Source organism: Protopterus annectens, chromosome 10.part0, assembly GCF_019279795.1.
Source record: "Protopterus annectens isolate FY-2018-M chromosome 10.part0, PAN1.0, whole genome shotgun sequence".
Taxonomy (NCBI): Eukaryota; Metazoa; Chordata; order Ceratodontiformes; family Protopteridae; genus Protopterus; species Protopterus annectens.
The window spans coordinates 1604901301-1604923700 of record NC_056744.1 but is presented as its reverse complement, the minus strand read 5'-3'; the positions used below and the strand labels follow the sequence as shown (position 1 = coordinate 1604923700).

Genomic DNA, 22400 nt, shown 5'->3' with positions numbered 1-22400 from the left:
CACCTCAGAGAAAGGCTGTAGAGGTAGATGCAGCCCTGGTTGAATGTGGTCTTATCCCCTTTGGGGTAGGTTTTCCATAGTGCTTATAGCAGAAATGAATGCAATGGTTTATCCACTTAGAAATGGTTTGCTTTGAAATGGCCTTCCCCTCTGCCCCTGCAGCAAATGCAACCAGCAGCTGTTCAGATTTCCTGAGAGGTTTAGTCCTGTCCAAGTAAAATCTAAGTTGTCTGTGCATGTCCAAGGAGTGCAGTATCCATTCCCCTTTGTTCTGTGGATTAGAAAAGAAGGCTGGCAAATGAATGGACTGATTAAGGGCCACACTGGATACCACCTTGGGCATGAAGGAGGGATTGGTCCTGAGGGACACCCTGTCTGCATGAAAGATGATGAAAGGCTCCACAGCCATGAGGGCCTGTAATTCAGACACCCTTCTTGCTGAAGTGATGGCTAGAAGGAAGGCTGTTTTCCAAGAAAGGAATTTCAATTCTACATTTGCAGCTGGCTCGATGGGAGGTAGAGTGAGCTTTTCCAATACAAAGTTAAGGTCCTAAGCTGGAGTAGGGGCTCTCCTGGGTGTTCTTAAGTTTTTGGCCCCTGTGAAGAATTGCTTCAGCAGTGGATGAGAGAAGAGGGGTGGTTCTGTATTGTAATGAGCTGAAATGGCTGAGGCATGAATTTTGATGGAGGAAAAGGAAAGGCCCTTGTGAAGCATCTCAGTTAAGTATTGAAGAATATGCTGTAAATTGGGCACTCCTGTGCCCATCCCCTGAGTTTGGCTCCAGGAACAGAATCTTTTCCATTTTTCAGCATAGAATTTTCTAGTACTAGGCCTCCTTGCCTCCAGAATGACATCCATCACTTGCATACTGAGGGATGGTAACAGAGAGATCAGGTAATTAGCCAAGCTGCCAGGTTCAGTACAGGAGGGATAGCTAAAGGCCTGTGTTGAGGCAGGAGTAAGAATTCCCTAAGCCTCTTTTTGGAGTCAGAGAAATCCTGGCTTTCCCAGTGGAAATGCTCCCTAAGAGTATGCAAGGTTTCACCAAAAGAGAAATCCTCGGGGGGGGGGGGGGGGGGCAGAGAGAATTGAGTCCTCTGCATCAGATTCCTCATAGGTAGATAAGGGCAAATTCTGGTCATCAGAAAAAACACAAATTTCAGAATCCTGATCAGAAGAATCAGAAGGAAAATCAGTCCTAGGTCTCTTAGAGGGGGAAGGGTGGCTTTCCCTGATTAGAGTAATAAGGTCTTCAGCCATTCTTATCATTTGTTTTTTAGGCATAAGGGCCTGACCATGCAGTCTGGGCATCAGTTTTCTAGACATAGATTGAGTTTTAGGCCTTGAAGAAGAAGATGGCGTTGGTTTGTTATGCAAGTCAGTAGGCCTGAATATACCCTCAGAAGCCGGTGCCTGCACAGTGGCTCTGGACCCATCCAAGGTAGAGACATCCGCAGGTTTCACAGTCGAAGAAGCATCTCGTGGCATACTGGACTCCGAATGGGTCTCAGTAGAGGCCTGCGAATCTGAAGTAGCGGGTATCAGGGGCTGCAAAAGCACCTCACTGTGTACTGGCGAACTGGTGACTAGCTTAGGAGAAGTGTCGTAGGCAGCTTTGGACCTATGCAGTCTGTCTCTGTCTTTATCTTTGCGTTTTTTCGGAATGTCGGTAGCCAGGTGGCTTACCAAAGCCATTTCTGGATAATTGAACTGAGTACCAAAATATTTGGATGCGTAAATGAACCAACGACAAATAGTACAAGCTTTGAATAAGGCACAAAACCGACAGCGAGGTACGTCGTGGTCTGGGCTCAAGCAAGGAATGCAGTACAAATGAAAATCTTTATGAGGTATTTGCTTTCCACAAGAAATACAATTGTTAACTTTTACTGACATTGGTTTAGAGCAAGAAAAAGGATCCTCAACGGGGTACTTAGCTTAGTTGAAGACTTCGGATCTGAAACTCGAAAACGAAAATGTCAGGAGTCGGCCAACCGGCACTTGCGAACTGCTTCTGCTTCGGGCACCACACAGCAAGAAAGACTGATGTAATGGCATCGGCTGCATGCTTTATACCCCTGACTACCTGACGTCATGGAAGATGAGACAGCAACCGATGCAGGACCCAAGACTTTGATAATCAGGCAGACTGAGGGCTACTGCAAGCAGATAACCCAAATGTGATGACTGCAACAGTGTAACATGAAGAACATCTAAACAGCTTCAGTCACTGGTCTTGTCACTTTATTCGTCACTAACACTAAATATAGTAAAGAATGCTTTAATGCAGAAAATGGTTCATACTATTCTTGACTATACCTGACAGGTACAGGATCCCTTCATACTCACAGGGAACGTGCTTACTGCACAGAACATTTTATGTTTTCTTTGCATGCTTCTTAGCTCAAGAAGTCTGTACAAAGTGTAAAATAATGGGGGCAAATGTCCAAAAATAGGGACATATTTTATATATTGCCCTTATAAAGTTAGCAAGTTGCTAGAATAACAGGATTTGTGTTAGCATGCATTTTCTGAAGGATATGAAGTCTGTATGTATGTCAAATATATGTCATTATTTAGTGCCTGCAATCGTCAATGATGTGCCAGAAAACCACATATTTTATGTGGAACAGACCAAAAATATGAGCAATATCTGGACATTCTGTAAAAATCTGCACAGTTGAGAGGTAATGCTTCTTTGTGCCAGGATTGCTGGCAGGTTAGGATGTGAGGTAGGAGCTATTTCATAACACCAATGGTACGGTACTATTTATTTATAAGAATAAAATTGCGTGTTATGTTCCTGTGTATTTCAATATTGTTTTGAAAGTCTGCCATCACAGTCAGAGCTTCATATGCACCAGCAATGGTGGATTTGTAACACAGCTTTTAAAGGCAGAACATAATAGTAATTATAGTACTGAGTGCATAGTTTAAGAAAAATAAATACAAATATTCTTGGGTTTAATGAATTTGTACAATTTAAATGTAGATCCTTTCAGTATGTTTAGTCATGGATAAGGAAATGTTCACACAGTTGAGTTACATTCTAAGCAACCCATTTATGATGCTGTACAGATTGTAATTCTGTTGTGTTAAATCATTTCTAAAGGGTACACATTGTTTGATTCATTGTTTTTTACATTTATAGCAGAAACATCATTAATTGATATTGCAGCTTTGCAAATGAACAGCTATGATGAAAAACTTAAAATAAAATTTGAACAAATGCACACCCACATATGATGTTCCCTCTTAAATGTCAGAAATGAGTGTCAAAAAGATGCTGTTTTAATATGTTCATACAGCTTGTTTAAAAATAATTATTTTTTATAGGAAGAAATTTAAAAAAATCATATTTTCTTTGGAGTATAAGTGGTCATAAAAAAAAAAGTTAAAAGACATAGCAAACTTGGTAATTTATTGTGCCAACATACCTGAATGCCTCGTGCTTCTAAGTGCTGAAAGAGGGAACGCCTCATTGTGAGCCTGTGCAAGGTAAAGGAACAGAAGGAAAAACAGTTACTGCACCCTTAGTGAAACAAGTCAGGACACAACATAACATCTGGCAGACAAACTGAAAAAAATATTGCTTGCATATTCTAGAAGTATGAGTCCTAAGGGCATTTCACATGATGCAACATTATTAGTTGCAACTGCAAATAGCTTCTTGGCCCTGCGTTCCTTTTCTTGCTCTGTGTGTGTGTGTGTGTGTGTGTGTGTGTGTGTGTGTGTGTGTGTGTGTGTGTGTGTGTGTGTGTGTGTGTGTGTGTGTGTAGGGGAAGGGGTTGTGCTCTATCTATGGCAGATGTAAACATTTACATATGGTTATTCCCAAATGTTGCTCCAGACACTGTACTGGTGATCTGACATTTTAACTTTTGTTATTAACCTAAAACAAAACATCTAAATTTAGAATATTACTATGGATTATAACAAGCACATTCTACCCAACTCTTTAAAACAGAATGTTTTGAAAGTGAAATGTATGGTCTATGAAATAAAACTGAATTTTTTATCACGGTCTCTATTTATTTTTTTCTTTGAGCATTATTCCTGATTTTTAAGAAAGAATATTACAGCTCACATTCTTTTTAAGTGCAGTGTTGAGTGTTGTAGGTAGCTTAAAGTATTCTGGAAATGAGAACAAACTTGTTAGGGCAGGAAATTAAGCTACAGACCTGACCTTTCAAGTTACCACAAAGTATGACGTCTGATTCTATATACATAAAAATCTAGCTAACTTGCCTTTAGCTGCCTTTCCACCCTTTTTAGCATGTTAATAAGTCCTGATCACAAAATAACACTTGAAATAGGAGCTAGATAGATAGATGATAGATAGATAGATAGATAGATAGATAGATAGATAGATAGATAGATAGATAGATAGACAGATAGATAGATAGATAGATAGATAGATAGATAGATAGATAGATAGATAGATAGATAGATAGAGATTTTTTTTTAATCAAAGGATGCTTCTATTTAATCAGTATTCCTTCCCTGCCAAATATTCTCCACTGTATTGTTAGCACTCATGCCTGATATGGGCACCTCATGCTGGGTGAGAGCAGTGAAGTTGGCACAGTTCCATTCTGTTCACTTGATACTGAGTGCGCTATGACATATCTACATACTACAGCTAAGGTGAGCTCCTCCTAGTGGTACCAGGAACTAATGCCATTTCTCATTTCCTGTATTACCTGACCTGGAATCCCTTTCTCCTAATTTACTGTGGGCTCACTGCTACCTTTGTTTATAGGAGCCTCAGCTACTGACAGTCCCATTCATGTACACTCATAGTTGTGGTCACCCCACCACTCTGCTATGCATGAATACACTTAAGCACTTCCCTTCAAAACCACAGCATACTATGACACCACACCACAGAAGCACAATCTGTTTTTATATGATCATCTACCTTTACAGGGGGAAATATCATTTCAGCCCTTACATTTTTAATAATGCCAGTACATTCTCCATGCTAACAGTGCCCACTTCTGTATAAGGAACATAGCTCCAGTCTCAGAATCAATAGTCCCATGCTGTTAACAGCATGCTATTATAAGATGAAACAGTCTTTCAGTGATCTAAAACCACCTCATACTGAGAACAGCACCTTCTCTTAGTACAAGGATATAGTTCCAGTTTCAGAACATATTGCCTCAGTCAGTAAATGTACCACTGCTGCCAGCTGCAACATCTGCTGGTACAAGGGATAGAATCAAGAAGATGGATTGCTGACACTTCAGTGCAGTATGGGGGGAGGGGGGGCTGCACTCCTGGGTAGGTCATCCTTAAACCTAAGTCCCATCTGCTTGAGTTGATGCTAGCTCATATGGATGTAGAAGATTCCCATGGCACCTGTTGAAAAAAAGTAGGGACAGTTCCCCGATATCCTGGCCAAATTTCCCATAGTAGTATTAATACCTCCTTGGGTATCTCTCTGAAAAGAGGCCACTAGCCTAATGGGACTAACCCAGTCAACAAAGGATAAATAAAATAAATAAATAAAGCTCCAGTTTTGAAATATAACTCAGCAATTCAAATGCGCCTCATGCTTTTAACAGAGATACTGCTCCAGTTCCTGCATCTATTGTTTTAGTGATGTAAATGTAAACTTATGTTGACATTGACAACAGTACCTTCTGCTGGTACAAGGGACATAGTGTTGGTCTCACAAACTGGAATTTCAGGCATATAAATTCATATCAATATTGTCAACAGCACCCCCTGCTGGTAAAAGGGATGAAGTTCTCGTCTCAGAAAGTGCTGACTCGGTCTTATAAATGTAAATCTATGCTGTCATCACCATCCCATGCTGGTTCAAGAGACCAAGTGCTGACTCAGTCATATAAATGTAAACCCTATGATGTCAACAACACTCTTTGCTGGTAAAAAAAGACACATTCCTAGTCTTACAATCTGTTACCTTGGTGATGTAAAAACACCCAGTGCTGACAGTAATGGCTTGTGCTGGTACAAAGTCGACTTTTATCCTCATAATCTATTGAGTGATTAAAATGCACCCAATGCTAGCAAAAGTGCTCTCTAGTGGTACAACAGGTACAGAGATACAGCACTTGTCCCAGAATTCTTCCTTTCAATAATGTAAAGGTACTCTGCACTATCAATAGCCATGCGTTTGAGTACAAGGCACATAATTCTAATTCCAGAATTTAATCAGTGATGTAAATGCAACCCATGCTCATGACAGCTCCCCCTACAGTAACCCTAAATCAAGTTCTATTCTGTACAACATGAAGTGCAGCTCTCCTACAGTGCTAGCAAAACCTACAATGTGATGAGAAAAATGTGAACAACGGAACAAGTGCAGAGGAAACAAGGATAAGCCAGGATTGTAATGGCGAGTATGGGTAGACAGAGATACTGAAAGCATCCACAGAGTAAATGGAAAGTGACAAGAAAGTGTAAAGAATTCAAGGAGATAGAGAGAAAAAGGAACATCAAGTAGAAAACTGTGCACTGGCTGGCTACACTAGCTAGTCAATATAGTAATAGGACCACAGAAGGTAGAGAGATATGGGTAGATGAAGCTATACAACTGAAAGCTAGAAGAACCAGATATCAGGAGACTCCATCACAAAAGGATTACAGCAGAGATAAAAAAGATGAAATAAATCAATAGTGTGGTCAAAGACATTCATGGGTTTTATTATAAATGATGCAGGGGTGTAATAATGAACCTGTCATAAAAACTGGGATTTCATGATGTCATCATTCAACAAGGTATACGTGACATAACTGAAGGCAGTGCAGATGTGGTCAAAGGATTAATTGTGCAGTTAAGAGCTAAGATTGTCAAAATGGATGCATTCTTTCATACAGAGAGGTGCTATGTTACCAGTGCAATTAGATAACATAATAAGGAATTTAATCAGTAAGTGGCAATAGGCAGCAGAAATGAAAATACCGTCACCTGAGCAAAACATTGCTTTGTGCAAAAGATTATAACTCAACAAGTAAAGCATGCTGATGCCCAAGCAAAAGTTAGCGAGACTGAAAAAAGAGAAGTATAAATTGAAAGTGGATGGGAGGTTTTATTTATTTATTTATTTTATTTATTTGCTTTTGTTTAACCAGGATGGTCCATTGGGCCAAGTGAACCCATTTTCAATGGAGTCCTGGGGAGAAAAGCTCCGACAAAGAATACATGTTACAGAGATAAACATTACATAGCATACAAGGCATAACAAGGTATAGTTTACAATCGGTAAAATTGTAAACAAAAATAAAATAAAAATTAACAAATTCTTTTTTTTTTTGTTATTGAAGGAAATCAGGATGATAGATGATATTAAGAAATCGATTATGAGTAAAATAGATGAGGTGAGGGTGATAAGAATACAGGAAGTGGAGAATGCTATGTGGGGTGGGAGCAGGAGCATTCCCATGTGGATGTAAGGTAGGAGTGAAGTGATTTTTTAAAGGTTGGAAGGCTAGTGATGGTGCGAATGGAGGGAGGGAGAGAGTTCCATAGTCAAGCTAGGGAAAAAGAGAGGAGGTTATGTCCTGGGGGGGCGAAGGGGTCTGTAGACTTCTATTAGGTTTTGATTAGTAAGTCTTTGAGTCTGGTGAATTTTAAAGGTAGTAGATAGGGAGGGACAGAGGGATGGTTAGAAAATGAGTTTGTGTGCATATGTGAGTTGGGTGTAGGAGAGGTAGTTGGGAAGTTCGAGCCAATTTAGTTTATAGAGTGGTGCGCAGTGATGCGTTAAAGCTTTGTTACTAGTGGTGAATTTGGCTATTTTGTTGTAACAGGTAGATAGTTTCGTTTTGATAGATGCTTGTAGATTAGTTAAAAGGGGGGCACCATATAGGAGAGAGGGTAAGAGAAATGTGGTATTGAGGGTGAGTTTGGTTGCTGATGAGAGGAATTGCTTGTGTCGATAGAGCAGGCCGAGTTTTTAGTGAGTTTTTTTAATGTTTATGAGTAGATGGGACTCAAATTTAAGTTTATCGTCAATCTGAACTCCTAGTAGTTTGGTTTCAGATACCAGTTCAAGTGGAGTATTATTTTGACTGGTGATGGAGAATAGTTGTCTATCAAATGTGTTGGTTTTAGAGAGGGTAAATATCATTAGTTTTGATTTAGCTGCATTAAGTGCAAGATGATTATCTTTCATCCACTGTTTTGTGGTGGAGAATGCTTCTTGAGTGAGCTTTAGGAGGGTTAGAATGGAAGAGGCTGCACAGATGATTGTAGCATCATCTGCATATTGGATGATTTTAGCATGGGGATAGAGTGATAGTAATCATTTACGAAGATGTTAAAGAGGGGGGGCCAAATATGGAGCCTTGTGGGACACCTGTGGGGGTGTTAAGGAAAGAGGAGATGTTTTTATTTCCATTTGACAGCTTGTTGCCTGTTTGAGAGATAGCTGGTGAACCAATTAAGAGTTGAAGGTGATAGGTTTAGCTTTGACAATTTAGTAAGTAGTAGGTTATGGGAGATGGTGTTGAATGCCTTGGAGAGATCAAGTAGGATGGTAGATACAGTAAGACCAGAGTCTCTAGCTTTATTCACAGTTTCAAGAAATGAAAGAAGGGCTGTCATAGTACTATGATTAGAGAGGAAGCCGTGTTGAGTAGAAGTTAGTAGGTTGTTCTCTAATAAATGGGTAAGGAGTTGTAAATGGATACATTTTTCTAGAATTTTTGAGATAGGAGAGAGGGTGACGATGGGCCTAAAGTTGGTAATGCTAGTGTTATTTCCTCCATTATGAAGGGGAATGATGAAAGCCTTTTTCCAGATTTGTGGAACAAGACCTTCCTGGATGGAGCGGTTTATTAGGATACTAACTGGGAGGGCGATGGCATCTGCAGATGTGCTGAGGAAGTGTGAGGGGATGTTATCGGGGGCATTGGTGCATGGTTTTAACTTCTGTAGTAGTTTTTTTATAGTGGAAGTAGGGATGGGTTTCAGTGAGAATGTAGGGGGTTGGGAGGTAGTAGGGTGATAGAGTGGAGAAGAGGGGGGTGTAGGAGGAGGACAGGTGGTAGTAGGGGTGGGTGGTTGCACGAGAAGGAAGAGGTAAGTTTGGAAATACAGTCAATGAAAAATGAGTTAAATTCGGTGGCAAGTTCATTGTCTTGTATATTAGGGTTGGGGTTTGGGTTTTCAATTGTGCCAGGTTTTAGGAGGGAGGTTATACCTTTCCAGAATTTTTGTGGGTCAGTTTTGTATTTACTTTGGAGAGAAGAGTAGTAGTTTTGACGGTCTGCTGAAAGAAGCTTTTTTACTGTGTTGCGAAGAGTTTTGAATTCATTAAGGGTAGTGGGAGATTTGTACTTCTAATAGCGTGACCAGGCTTTATCTCTTAACCACATGGTTGTAAGTGTGATTTTTGTTAGCCAAGGGGGAGTTTTGTTTTTTATTCTTTTGGTCTTTAATGGAGCATAAATATCTAATAGTTTTAAGAAAGTAGTATTAAAGTGAGTGATTGCACTTTCCAGGTGAAGACTTTTTAGGGGGTTCCAGTTAATTGATTTTAAGGAGTAGGAGAAGGCTTCTGAGTTGAATTTTTTCGGTATCTGAAAGTTATGTAATTATGGGAAGCTTGTAAGGGAGAACGAAGGCGTGTAGCAAAGATGGGAAGGTGGACGCTTAATGAGTCAGGGAGAGTTCCACAATCAGGGTAGTAGTGGGGGTGAGAGAGTAAGATCCAGTCTATAATGCTGCCAGTAGTGAAGTCTTTAGAGGGTCTAGTAGTGGAGTTGATGAGTTGGGAGAAGTTATAAAGGTTGATGTTAATGGAGGGGGTAAGGGATTGAGTGGAGGACCAATTGATGTTGGTATCTCCCATAATGATGGTTTCATTAGATATATTGGTTGAGAACCAGGAGAGGATATCTTCAAGAGTAGAGATATTGTCTCCTGGGGGAATGTAGAGTGAGGCTATACATATATTTTTGTGCTTATTTAATTGAAGTTGGGCTAGTATTAATTCTGCATTGTTAAATTTAGGAATAGTTTTATTGTAGGGAGTAACGCATAGAGAGGATGAGTAGAGTAGGGCTACTCCACCACCTTTTTTTTGGTTCTGTCTGCCCTAATAATGGAGTAGTTAGGTGGTACAAACAAATTTGTAAAATATATTGCATGCAAAACAATAAGGACAGGGCAAAAACTCAAACCTGTTCATGGAAAAGGGAGAAAAGTATGAATAAATAGTCAGAAATAATGCATATCCCAGCAGAAATAAGATGACATATCTATCATTAATAATAGCACAACGAACGAGTAAATGTAGTCACAAAGAAAAGGATTATATAGAACAAGGTAATAAGACAAAGGGATTTTTAGACACACGTTATTCATAAGAGGTAGCAATGACAGAACAAGGGACAGCCTTGTCACTTGTCACATGTATGTGAAGGAGAAAAATGCAATCAAAGGACCCAGACAAGAGAACGTGGAGCCAGAAAAGTTGTAGACCCCTGGATTCAGGGCCAAAGGTAGGTAAGGGTTTGATGGTTATTAGTGTAGAAGGGTAGCACAGGGTAAAAAATAATGAAACGTGTCCTACTCTGGTGGATAACTGCAAATTACATGGCAGCATATTCCAAAATAATGTATAATATCCAATAGGGACTGTGCAAGAACACAGATACACAAACGTAGATGATAATAATGGAGGACCTCATCATGCCAGTAGCAAAATAGCAGCTCTTATAACCTAAAGCAGACATCAAAAGGGAGAGTATAGGAAAACAATGTTCTAACCTAAAGCAGCATCAAAAGGGAGAGTATAGGAAAACAATGTTCTAACCTAAAGCAGACATTAAAAGGGAGAGTATAGGAAAACAATGTTCTAACCTAAAGCAGACATCAAAAGGGAGAGTATAGGAAAACAATGTTCTAACCTAAAGCAGACATCAAAGGGAGAGTATAGGAAAACAATGTTCTAACCTAAAGCAGACATCAAAAGGGAGAGTATAGGAAAGCAATGTTCTAACCTAAAGCAGACATCAAAAGGGAGAGTATAGGAAAACAATGTTCTAACCTAAAGCAGACATCAAAAGGGAGAGTATAGGAAAACAATTTTCTAACCTAAAGCAGACATCAAAAGGCAGAGTATAGGAAAACAATGTTCTAACCTAAAGCAGACATCAAAAGGGAGAGTATAGGAAAACAATGTTCTAACCTAAAGCAGACATCAAAAGGCAGAGTATAGGAAAACAATGTTCTAACCTAAAGCAGACATCAAAATGCAGAGTATAGGAAAACAATGTTCTAACCTAAAGCAGCATCAAAAGGGAGAGTATAGGAAAACAATGTTCTAACCTAAAGCAGACATCAAAAGGCAGAGTATAGGAAAACAATGTTCTAACCTAAAGCAGACATCAAAGGCAGAGTATAAGAAAACAATGTTCTAACCTAAAGCAGACATCAATAGGCAGAGTATAGGAAAACAATGTTCTAACCTAAAGCAGCATTAAAAGGGAGAGTATAGGAAAACAATGTTCTAACCTAAAGCAGACATCAAAAGGGAGAGTATAGGAAAACAATGTTCTAACCTAAAGCAGACTTCAAAAGGGAGACTATAGGAAACCAATGTTCTAACCTAAAGCAGACATCAAAAGGGAGAGTATAGGAAAACAATGTTCTAACCTAAAGCAGACATCAAAAGGGAGAGTATAGGAAAACAATGTTCTAACCTAAAGCAGACATCAAAAGGGAGAGTATAGGAAAAGAATGTTCTAACCTAAAGCAGACATCAAAAGGTAGAGTATAGGAAAACAATGTTCTAACCTAAAGCAGACATCAAAAGGGAGAGTATAGGAAAAGAATGTTCTAACCTAACACAGACATCAAAAGGGAGAGTATAGGAAAACAATGTTCTAACCTAAAGCAGACATCAAAAGGGAGAGTATAGGAAAACAATGTTCTAACCTAAAGCAGACATCAAAAGGGGGAGTATAGGAAAACAATGTTCTAACCTAAAGCAGACATCAAAAGGGAGAGTATAGGAAAACAATGTTCTAACCTAAAGCAGACATCAAAAGGCAGAGTATAGGAAAACAATGTTCTAACCTAAAGCAGACTTCAAAAGGGAGACTATAGGAAAACAATGTTCTAACCTAAAGCAGACATCAAAAGGGAGAGTATAGGAAAACAATGTTCTAACCTAAAGCAGACCTCAAAAGGGAGAGTATAGGAAAACAATGTTCTAACCTAAAGCAGACCTCAAAAGGGAGAGTATAGGAAAACAATGTTCTAAACTAAAGCAGACATCAAAAGGGAGAGTATAGGAAAACAATGTTCTAACCTAAAGCAGACATCAAAAGGCAGAGTATAGGAAAACAATGTTCTAACCTAAAGCAGACAGCAAAAGGGAGAGTATAGGAAAACAATGTTCTAACCTAAAGCAGACATCAAAAGAGAGAGTATAGGAAAACAATGGATAGCAGTTTGTTTTCAGTAGATAATGGAAAAGGGGGTAAGGGATTGAGTGGAGGACCAATTGATGTTGGTATCTCCCATAATGATGGTTTCATTAGATATATTGGTTGAGAACCAGGAGAGGATATCTTCAAGAGTAGAGATATTGTCTCCTGGGGGAATGTAGAGTGAGGCTATACATATATTTTTGTGCTTATTTAATTGAAGTTGGGCTAGTATTAATTCTGCATTGTTAAATTTAGGAATAGTTTAATTGTAGGGAGTAACGTATAGAGAGGATGAGTAGAGTAGGGCTAGTCCACCACCTTTTTTTTTGGTTCTGTCTGCCCTAATAATGGAGTAGTTAGGTGGTACAAACAAATCTGTAAAAGATATTGCATGCAAAACAATAAGGACAGGGCAAAAACTCAAACCTGTTCATGGAAAAGGGAGAAAAGTATGAATAAATAGTCAGAAATAATGCATATCCCAGCAGAAATAAGATGACATATCTATCATTAATAATAGCACAACGAACGAGTAAATGTAGTCACAAAGAAAAGGATTATATAGAACAAGGTAATAAGACAAAGGGATTTTTAGACACACGTTATTCATAAGAGGTAGCAATGACAGAACAAGGGACAGCCTTGTCACTTGTCACATGTATGTGAAGGAGAAAAATGCAATCAAAGGACCCAGACAAGAGAACGTGGAGCCAGAAAAGTTGTAGACCCCTGGATTCAGGGCCAAAGGTAGGTAAGGGTTTGATGGTTATTAGTGTAGAAGGGTAGCACAGGGTAAAAAATAATGAAACGTGTCCTACTCTGGTGGATAACTGCAAATTACATGGCAGCATATTCCAAAATAATGTATAATATCCAATAGGGACTGTGCAAGAACACAGATACACAAACGTAGATGATAATAATGGAGGACCTCATCATGCCAGTAGCAAAATAGCAGCTCTTATAACCTAAAGCAGACATCAAAAGGGAGAGTATAGGAAAACAATGTTCTAACCTAAAGCAGCATCAAAAGGGAGAGTATAGGAAAACAATGTTCTAACCTAAAGCAGACATTAAAAGGAGAGTATAGGAAAACAATGTTCTAACCTAAAGCAGACATCAAAAGGGAGAGTATAGGAAAACAATGTTCTAACCTAAAGCAGACATCAAAGGGAGAGTATAGGAAAACAATGTTCTAACCTAAAGCAGACATCAAAAGGGAGAGTATAGGAAAGCAATGTTCTAACCTAAAGCAGACATCAAAAGGGAGAGTATAGGAAAACAATGTTCTAACCTAAAGCAGACATCAAAAGGGAGAGTATAGGAAAACAATGTTCTAACCTAAAGCAGACATCAAAAGGCAGAGTATAGGAAAACAATGTTCTAACCTAAAGCAGACATCAAAAGGGAGAGTATAAGAAAACAATGTTCTAACCTAAAGCAGACATCAAAAGGCAGAGTATAGGAAAACAATGTTCTAACCTAAAGCAGACATCAAAATGCAGAGTATAGGAAAACAATGTTCTAACCTAAAGCAGCATCAAAAGGGAGAGTATAGGAAAACAATGTTCTAACCTAAAGCAGACATCAAAGGCAGAGTATAGGAAAACAATGTTCTAACCTAAAGCAGACATCAAAAGGCAGAGTATAGGAAAACAATGTTCTAACCTAAAGCAGCATTAAAAGGGAGAGTATAGGAAAACAATGTTCTAACCTAAAGCAGCATCAAAAGGGAGAGTATAGGAAAACAATGTTCTAACCTAAAGCAGACATCAAAGGCAGAGTATAGGAAAACAATGTTCTAACCTAAAGCAGACATCAAAAGGCAGAGTATAGGAAAACAATGTTCTAACCTAAAGCAGCATTAAAAGGGAGAGTATAGGAAAACAATGTTCTAACCTAAAGCAGACATCAAAAGGGAGAGTATAGGAAAACAATGTTCTAACCTAAAGCAGACATCAAAAGGGAGAGTATAGGAAAACAATGTTCTAACCTAAAGCAGACATCAAAAGGGAGAGTATAGGAAAAGAATGTTCTAACCTAAAGCAGACATCAAAAGGGAGAGTATAGGAAAACAATGTTCTAACCTAAAGCAGACATCAAAAGGGAGAGTATAGGAAAAGAATGTTCTAACCTAACACAGACATCAAAAGGGAGAGTATAGGAAAACAATGTTCTAACCTAAAGCAGACATCAAAAGGGAGAGTATAGGAAAACAATGTTCTAACCTAAAGCAGACATCAAAAGGGGGAGTATAGGAAAACAATGTTCTAACCTAAAGCAGACATCAAAAGGGAGAGTATAGGAAAGCAATGTTCTAACCTAAAGCAGACATCAAAAGGGAGAGTATAGGAAAACAATGTTCTAACCTAAAGCAGACATCAAAAGGGAGAGTATAGGAAAACAATGTTCTAACCTAAAGCAGACATCAAAAGGCAGAGTATAGGAAAACAATGTTCTAACCTAAAGCAGCATCAAAAGGGAGAGTATAGGAAAACAATGTTCTAACCTAAAGCAGACATCAAAGGGAGAGTATAGGAAAACAATGTTCTAACCTAAAGCAGACATCAAAAGGGAGAGTATAGGAAAACAATTTTCTAACCTAAAGCAGACTTCAAAAGGGAGACTATAGGAAAACAATGTTCTAACCTAAAGCAGACATCAAAAGGGAGAGAATAGGAAAACAATGTTCTAACCTAAAGCAGACCTCAAAAGGGAGAGTATAGGAAAACAATGTTCTAACCTAAAGCAGACATCAAAAGGGAGAGTATAGGAAAACAATGTTCTAACCTAAAGCAGACATCAAAAGGCAGAGTATAGGAAAACAATGTTCTAACCTAAAGCAGACAGCAAAAGGGAGAGTATAGGAAAACAATGTTCTAACCTAAAGCAGACATCAAAAGGGAGAGTATAGGAAAACAATGGATAGCAGTTTGTTTTCAGTAGATAATGGAAAAATAACAAGACTGGATCCATCCATCCATCATCAACCCCTTTTTCCCATTTTGCACATGGGGTCGGTGTGTCACTTTCAACAGTGGCAATCATTTCGAGCTAAGGTTTACACTGCCAGGTGGCTAGCCCTGCTGCGGTAGTTCATCCGTACCACTCACTCAAACCTATGGCCAATTTAGAGTGTCCAATCCACCTACTGCAAGTCTTTTGAATGTAAAATGGATTACATTTTATTTATATATTAAGCAGGTAAACCCATGAGGCATAAGTACCTTATTTCAGAAGCAACCAAAGAGCATTGTCTGGTTAAATGACCTAATCAAACCAAACAAGATGCAAAGGAGGACTAAAAGAATGAATCACTGGACTATTGGCTGAAACTCATTCAAAAATCTTAGCCTTAGTCCTCTCAGCCAAACTGCCCAGTATTAATTCAATGCATCTAAGAGAAGCACATATGAGGGAATAAGTGGAAAACCATAGTCACTGCACAAAATTATATGCTTCTCACCTCAGTAACAGCCTAGCTAAAGTCATGCAAAAGAGCTGACATCACCAGAGTTCGATCGTAAGTGAGCAGGACTAAAGAGAACTAGGAAAGAATGAAGGTGACAGAAAATGTATCAATAATCACAAATGCAGGGACTCAGAAAGAATCCTACCACTTGCTGTAAAGGCTGTAGTAAAAAGGGGCAACTTTTGCAATTCAGTATTTTCCAATTCACATACCGATTAGCTACAATGAAGAAAGAACTCAGTATCAACTAATTTGCATGTCTCAGAGTCACCACTAACTACCCTGAGTGTAGACCAGCACACACCTGTGGTAAGTAATACTGGTGGTCCATGCATCAATGTGGCACACAAAACCCCCAATTCACTTCCCTGCACAAATAAACACAGTGAAATAAACTCACACACACACACACACACACACACCTTACACAACCTACATACTCCATATCTGTCGCTGAGTTGTCAGAATATCCCTGATGTCTCCTTTCATGTTTCTTCTGCCCTCATGAATCACAGACAATTACATTCAGTCAGTAATGCCAGACATTAAAGTTTAGTATTACTTACTGTGTAGAAACTGTATCATGAAGCCAGATCTGTAGCTCTGTTAATGTTTTTTGTGATGCTGAGTCACATTTCAATAATGGTGTCATGTCATCTACTGTTTTTCCTAACTTTGTCACAAAGCCTCCCCTACACAGACACACCCTTATCCTTCTCAACCTGTCCCTGAGTTGCCAGGATGTTCCTGCTGTCACTTTTGGTAGGCTTAGCTTTCAGCTGTTTATATTTTCACAGAATGCCCAGATTTTAATATCATAGTTTTGTTCTTGTTTTCTAACAAACTACTGAAAACTGCGGGTTGTAAAAATGGCAGACATTAGAGTTACATACTTTATATCCGTCAGTAAATGCATGCTAATGCAAAAGCTGTTATTCTAGCAACTTTCGAAACTTATAAGAGGAATAGTTAAAATCAATATCTGATCGTGGGTCTTTGCCCCCCATTATTTCTGTTTAGATGTCTTGCACTTCTAGGCTGAGTGGTATGTTTATAGGTGCCCTGTCTATCCCTCTCATAATCCATGAACTCTTGAATTCCTTACATAATGTCCTTATTTCTTACACAATGCCCTTATTCCTTACACAATGTCCTTATTCCTTACATAATGTCCTTATCCCTTACATAATGCCCTTATTCCTTACACAATGTCCTTATTCCTTACAGAATCCCCTTATTCCTTTACATAATCTCCTTTATAATGTCCTTATTCCTTATACAATGTCCTTATTCCTTACATAATGCCCTTATTCCTTACACAATGTCCTTATTCCTTACACAATGTCTTTATTCCTTACAGAATCACCTTATTCCTTTACATAATGTCCTTATAGGTTCATAGGTTCATAGGTAGGTACTAGGCTATCGGCCCTAGGGCCCATACATGCCTAGCCAAAAAATGTACCCTGGCTTTCGCCACCCAAGAAAATTATATTCCTGTGCCCCTGTCGAGCAGAGCCACAGAAGTGATCCCCGGGGTGAATTTCCCATTTCCCATCCAATCATCAAGATTTTTCTTGAAGAGTGCTAATGAGGAGCTCTGTTTGACATAGATAGGTAGTCTGTTCCAGAGTATGGGAAGTCTCTGGGACAGGAATCTATCCCTCCAGCATGTTCTGTTTATTGTGGTGACAAGGTTAAGGTCCCTAGAGCGTGTAGCTCAGAGGGATTGGGATTTCTTTAAGTGGAGCATGTCCAACAGCTCTGGGTTTGACATAGCTTTGTATGTTAGGCAGAGATCACCCCTGAGTAGGCGATATGCGATGGAGTAAAGCTGTAGTTTTTTTAGATGGTCTGCATAGGGCATCTGTTTGAGGCCAGTAATCCTCTTTGTGAGGTATTTCTGTGGTCTTTCCACTTGTTGTAGATGTCCTGTGAGGTACATACCAAAAGGGGCGTTGTACTCTATAATGGGTCTAATGAGTGATGAGTAGAGGGGAACAATGATCTCTTTTTTTCTGGATGAGAATCCTTTTGTGATGAGATGAGCCACTTAGAAGGATTTCCTGACCACTGTGGTGATGTGATTATCAAAGGAGAGACTACTGTCCACCTGTGTCCCAAGGTCTCGTATCACATTTTCGGCATTAAGTAGACTACCAGCTATGTGGTAGTTCATGGGTACAGAGTTTTTACCAAAGGGGATGACAATACACTTTTTGGCATTGAGCTTCAGGCCATGGCTTTGACACCAGGTATCTGTCTCAGTGAGGCCCTTTTGTAGTTTGTCCACATCGTTAGGAGTTTTGATTATGGCTCCTAGTTTGCAGTCATCTGCAAACTTTGTTAATAAAGACCTACTGTGTTGGCCTGCACTTCAGAGAAGTAGATACCAAACAGGAGAGGACCCAGGACTGAACCCTGTGGTACTCCACTTGTCACTGGTCTGATGTCGGATTTGGAATCCGCTACTTTCACAGTGTGGGTTCTGTCCGTGAGCCAGTTGGCAACCCATCTTGTGACATAGGGATTTATACCTAGTTTAGTGAACTTATCTATAATTCCAGAGTGGGGGATGGTGTCGAAAGCCTTGGCGAGATCTAGATAAGCTGTGTGAACCATTTTACCCTCATCTATGGCTTTGGTGACTGCTTCAAAGAAGTCAATCAGGTTTAGGAGACATGATCTGCCTTTTACAAATCCGAACTGAGTAGGGTCCAGAGTTTGGAGATTACCAATGTCTTTGTTTATGAGTTCCATGATGATATGTTCCATGGCCTTGCAGACCAGGCTCGTCAGGCTAATGGGGCGGTAGTTCCCGGGGTCCGTCGTGGCTCCCCCTTTGTGGAGTGGGATAACTGTTGCGGTGTGCCATTCAGTGGGTACAAAGCCTGAGGTGAGGCTATGATTGAACATGGTACTTAGGTAGGGTGCCAGTTCATTCTGTAGTTCATGTAGAATGCAGCCTGGGATATTGTCAGGTCCCATGGATGCTGTGTTCTTGGCTTTGGAGAGTGTGTTTTTTACCTGTGCAGCCGTGATTATAGGAACTTTGCATTCTTCTGGTATAGAGATGGGCCCTCTAGGGGGTGAGAGGGGGGTAAAGTTAGCACTGAACTATCTGCTAGGATGTTGGCAATATCAGTTGGTTCTGTATATTTAGTGCCATTATGCTGTAACTCAGAGCAGATCTGAGTGTTCCCATTTAGATTCTTGACATAGCTATAGAATGCTTTGTGGTTGTCTTTAGAGTCAGTGGCAATTTTGTTTTCGTAACTAGCTTTGGAGGATTTTATGAGGGATCTCAGCTTCTTACTGAGGTTGACCAGGGAGTTCCTCCAGTCATGGGATTTTACTCTTTTTTGTAACAGTTTCTTTCTTCTGTTATAGAGTTTGTTTATGGCAGAGGACCACCAGATTGGCTTCCTTTTTTTGGAGGATAACATCTTGGTTCTATTAGGGATAGCATGATTCATGCACTCGTGTATGTGATTATAAAGTGCATTTGTGCAGGATTCGGCAGTCATACCTCTATTGTCCGTCTGCATGGGTGTCATGAAGTTTGCCACTTCTGTCTTAAGAAGTGTGAAGTTGGCTTTTGAGAAGTTTTTTACGATGGATTCCCAAATTGGGGCTGGGGGTGGGATGTGGATGTCTAGGCTGATTAGCTTGTGGTCGGATCTGACCAACGAGGAATTGACCTCTGGTGTGGAACATCAGTTTCCCATGTTGGTAATGACCAGGTCTAGGATATTGCTGCCCCTGGTGGGGGTGTGAATAAGTTGATCCAAGTTAATCCATTATTCATTACATAATGCCCTTATTCCTTACACAATGTCCTTATTCCTTACATAATGTCCTTATTCCTTACACAATGTCCTTATTCCTTACAGAATCCCCTTATTCCTTTACATAATGTCCTTATTCCTTACACAATGCCCTTATTCCTTACACAATGTCCTTATTCCTTACATAGTGCCCTTATTCCTTACACAATGTCCTTATTCCTTACAGAATTCCATTATTCCCTTACATAATCTCCTTATTCCTTTACATAATGTCCTTATTCTTTACACAATGTCCTTATTCCTTACAGAATCCCCTTATTCCTTACATAATGTCCTTATTCCTTGCATAATGTCCTTATTCCTTACATAATGCCCTTATTCCTTACACAATGTCCTTATTCCTTACAGAATCCCATTATTCCTTACATAATGTCCTTATTCCTTGCATAATGTCCTTATTCCTTACAGAATCCCCTTATTCCTTACATAATATCCTTATTCCTTACAGAATCTCCTTAGTCCTTACATAATGTCCTTATGTCTTACAGAATCCCCTTATTCCTTACATAATGTCCTTATTCCTTACACAATACCCTTATTCCTTACATAATGTCCTTATTCCTTAGACAATACCCTTATTCCTTACACAGTGCCCTTATTCCTTACATAATGTCCTTATTCCTTACAGAATCTCCTTATTCCTTACATAATGTCCTTATTCCTTACACAATACCCTTATTCCTTACATAATGTCCTTATTCCTTAGACAATACCCTTATTCCTTACATAATGTCCTTGATCCTCATTATATTTGCAAAAAAGAAACTTGCTCCACTAACTTATCTGTTAGTGCACCAGGATAATATTTTTCTTTCCTGTGCGAAAGGTTCAAATCCTTTCTCCTCCTGTCTACTTTAATTATTTTTACCACTTTTATCTATAATGTCACACTTTCCTAGTTGTCTAGTGGTGGTGCAGAGGACTAATATTCGGTGAGAGTTTGGAGGGTTTGAATCTTTTTAAGTGCCCTTAAGGCATGGAATTTAGAGTATCCCTGGTGCCTAGTATTTCCCAACCCAATTTCTTTTTTTATAAGTGCCTTTAAGGTACGCTGTGAAGAGTATCCTTGGTATCTACTCCACCCTCCGACCATTTGCCATTAAAGCACAGTGTATATAGTTATCCCTGATGGCTAGTGTCCCTCTCCCTATATCTTTGTTAAGTGCCATTAATACTCAGTATAAAGTGTTATCCCTTCTCTGATCTACGGTATGTTTGAGTGTCATTAAGGAACAATATGCAAGAGTTATCCCTGGTGTCTAGTGAATCAGGGGATCTTCTGAGATGTGATCCATCTAAGGGGAGTCACCTCAGAATGTTTTGCTCTTCTCTAAACAATAAACTGGTAAATTTCTGTCCCAGAATTCTTTGCAAAAAAGCCTGGAAGAGAGATGCCTTTCTTTTTCTAGGACATGAATGTTTCTTTATGCTGTTTTAACCCTTTCCACTCGTTTCCAGAGTACTTCTGATAATTCAGAAGGACTCCCCAAAAATCACTGTAGTGACTTCTATCCGGCCTGCAGTGTACAGTGACTTCTCCCTGGTGGCTAGTGTTCCCTTACAACATACATTTAAGTGACATTAAGGCACAATCTGTAACAGTGCTTCCTACTGGTTAGTGTTTCCCCCAGCCCTATGTTCCCTTAAGGCATGAACCGTAAGAGTACTCCCTAGTGGTTAGTGTTTACCCCCAGCCCTATGTTTCCTTAAGGCACGATCTGTAAGAGTGCTTCCTAGTGGTTACTGTTTCCCCCAGCCTTATGTGCCCTTAGGGCATGATCTGTAAGAATATTCAATAGTGGTTAGTGTTTCCCCCAGCCCTATATGTCCTTAAGGCACGAACCGTAAGAGTACTCCCTAGTGGTTAGTGTTTCCCTCCAGACCTATGTGACATTAAGGCACAATATAAAAGAGTTTGCCTTCTTGTCTAGTGTCTCCTCAGTGTCACAGGATTTGCACGTTAGTCTAGTCTAGTCTAGGAGAGTATGTAGATATTGTAGCCCCATCCCCTCATACACAAATACATGCACGTATATACACACACACACACACACACACACACACACACACACACACACACACACAGACACACACATAGGCACACACACACACACACACACACACACACACACACACACACACACACACACACCCTACCTATCCTACCCCCTCACTAACCCCCCCCCCCACTATGACCTCCCAGGCAGACACACACTCACGCACCCCAAACACTACCTGACTGGTAAACTTCCTAACACCTCTCCCTACAGCATTGGGTGAACATGACCTTTTGGCCCTGTTCATTAACAACAGCATCTAGGAGCAGCTGAGCTAATTTATGCAGCCATGCATAAATGCTTTACTGCAGACATCCTGGGGACAGCACATGGTAAATTAGTATGGGCCTCTCCCTCAGAATGCCTAATTAGCATTTAACACAGCTGCAGAAACAGCACGCTATGGTGGAACATGTCTTCATGCTAAGACACTGTGATAGGAATGTCCCTGAATATGGAAAGGTTACCACAAGGTATGCACCTTATGTACACCTCAAAGGAACCTTTCAGAATTTTGTCCTTAAAGAGTGCAACAACTATGAGTAAAAAACAATACTGCAGAAAGGAGGTGCTGCGTAAATACAAAATAACCTACACAGTTCTCAGCA

General features: G+C 39.7%; 1 protein-coding gene across 1 annotated transcript in view; it reads right to left on the bottom strand.

Moving 5' to 3' along the window:
• GDPD3 (glycerophosphodiester phosphodiesterase domain containing 3) overlaps positions 1-22400 on the bottom strand; it is a 318837-nt gene that overhangs the window by 3381 nt on the left and 293056 nt on the right. The window contains exon 9 of the mRNA XM_044086278.1: positions 3439-3490. Within this exon, the coding sequence (XP_043942213.1) occupies positions 3439-3490 (52 nt within the window). The remainder of the gene's footprint in view (positions 1-3438; positions 3491-22400) is intronic.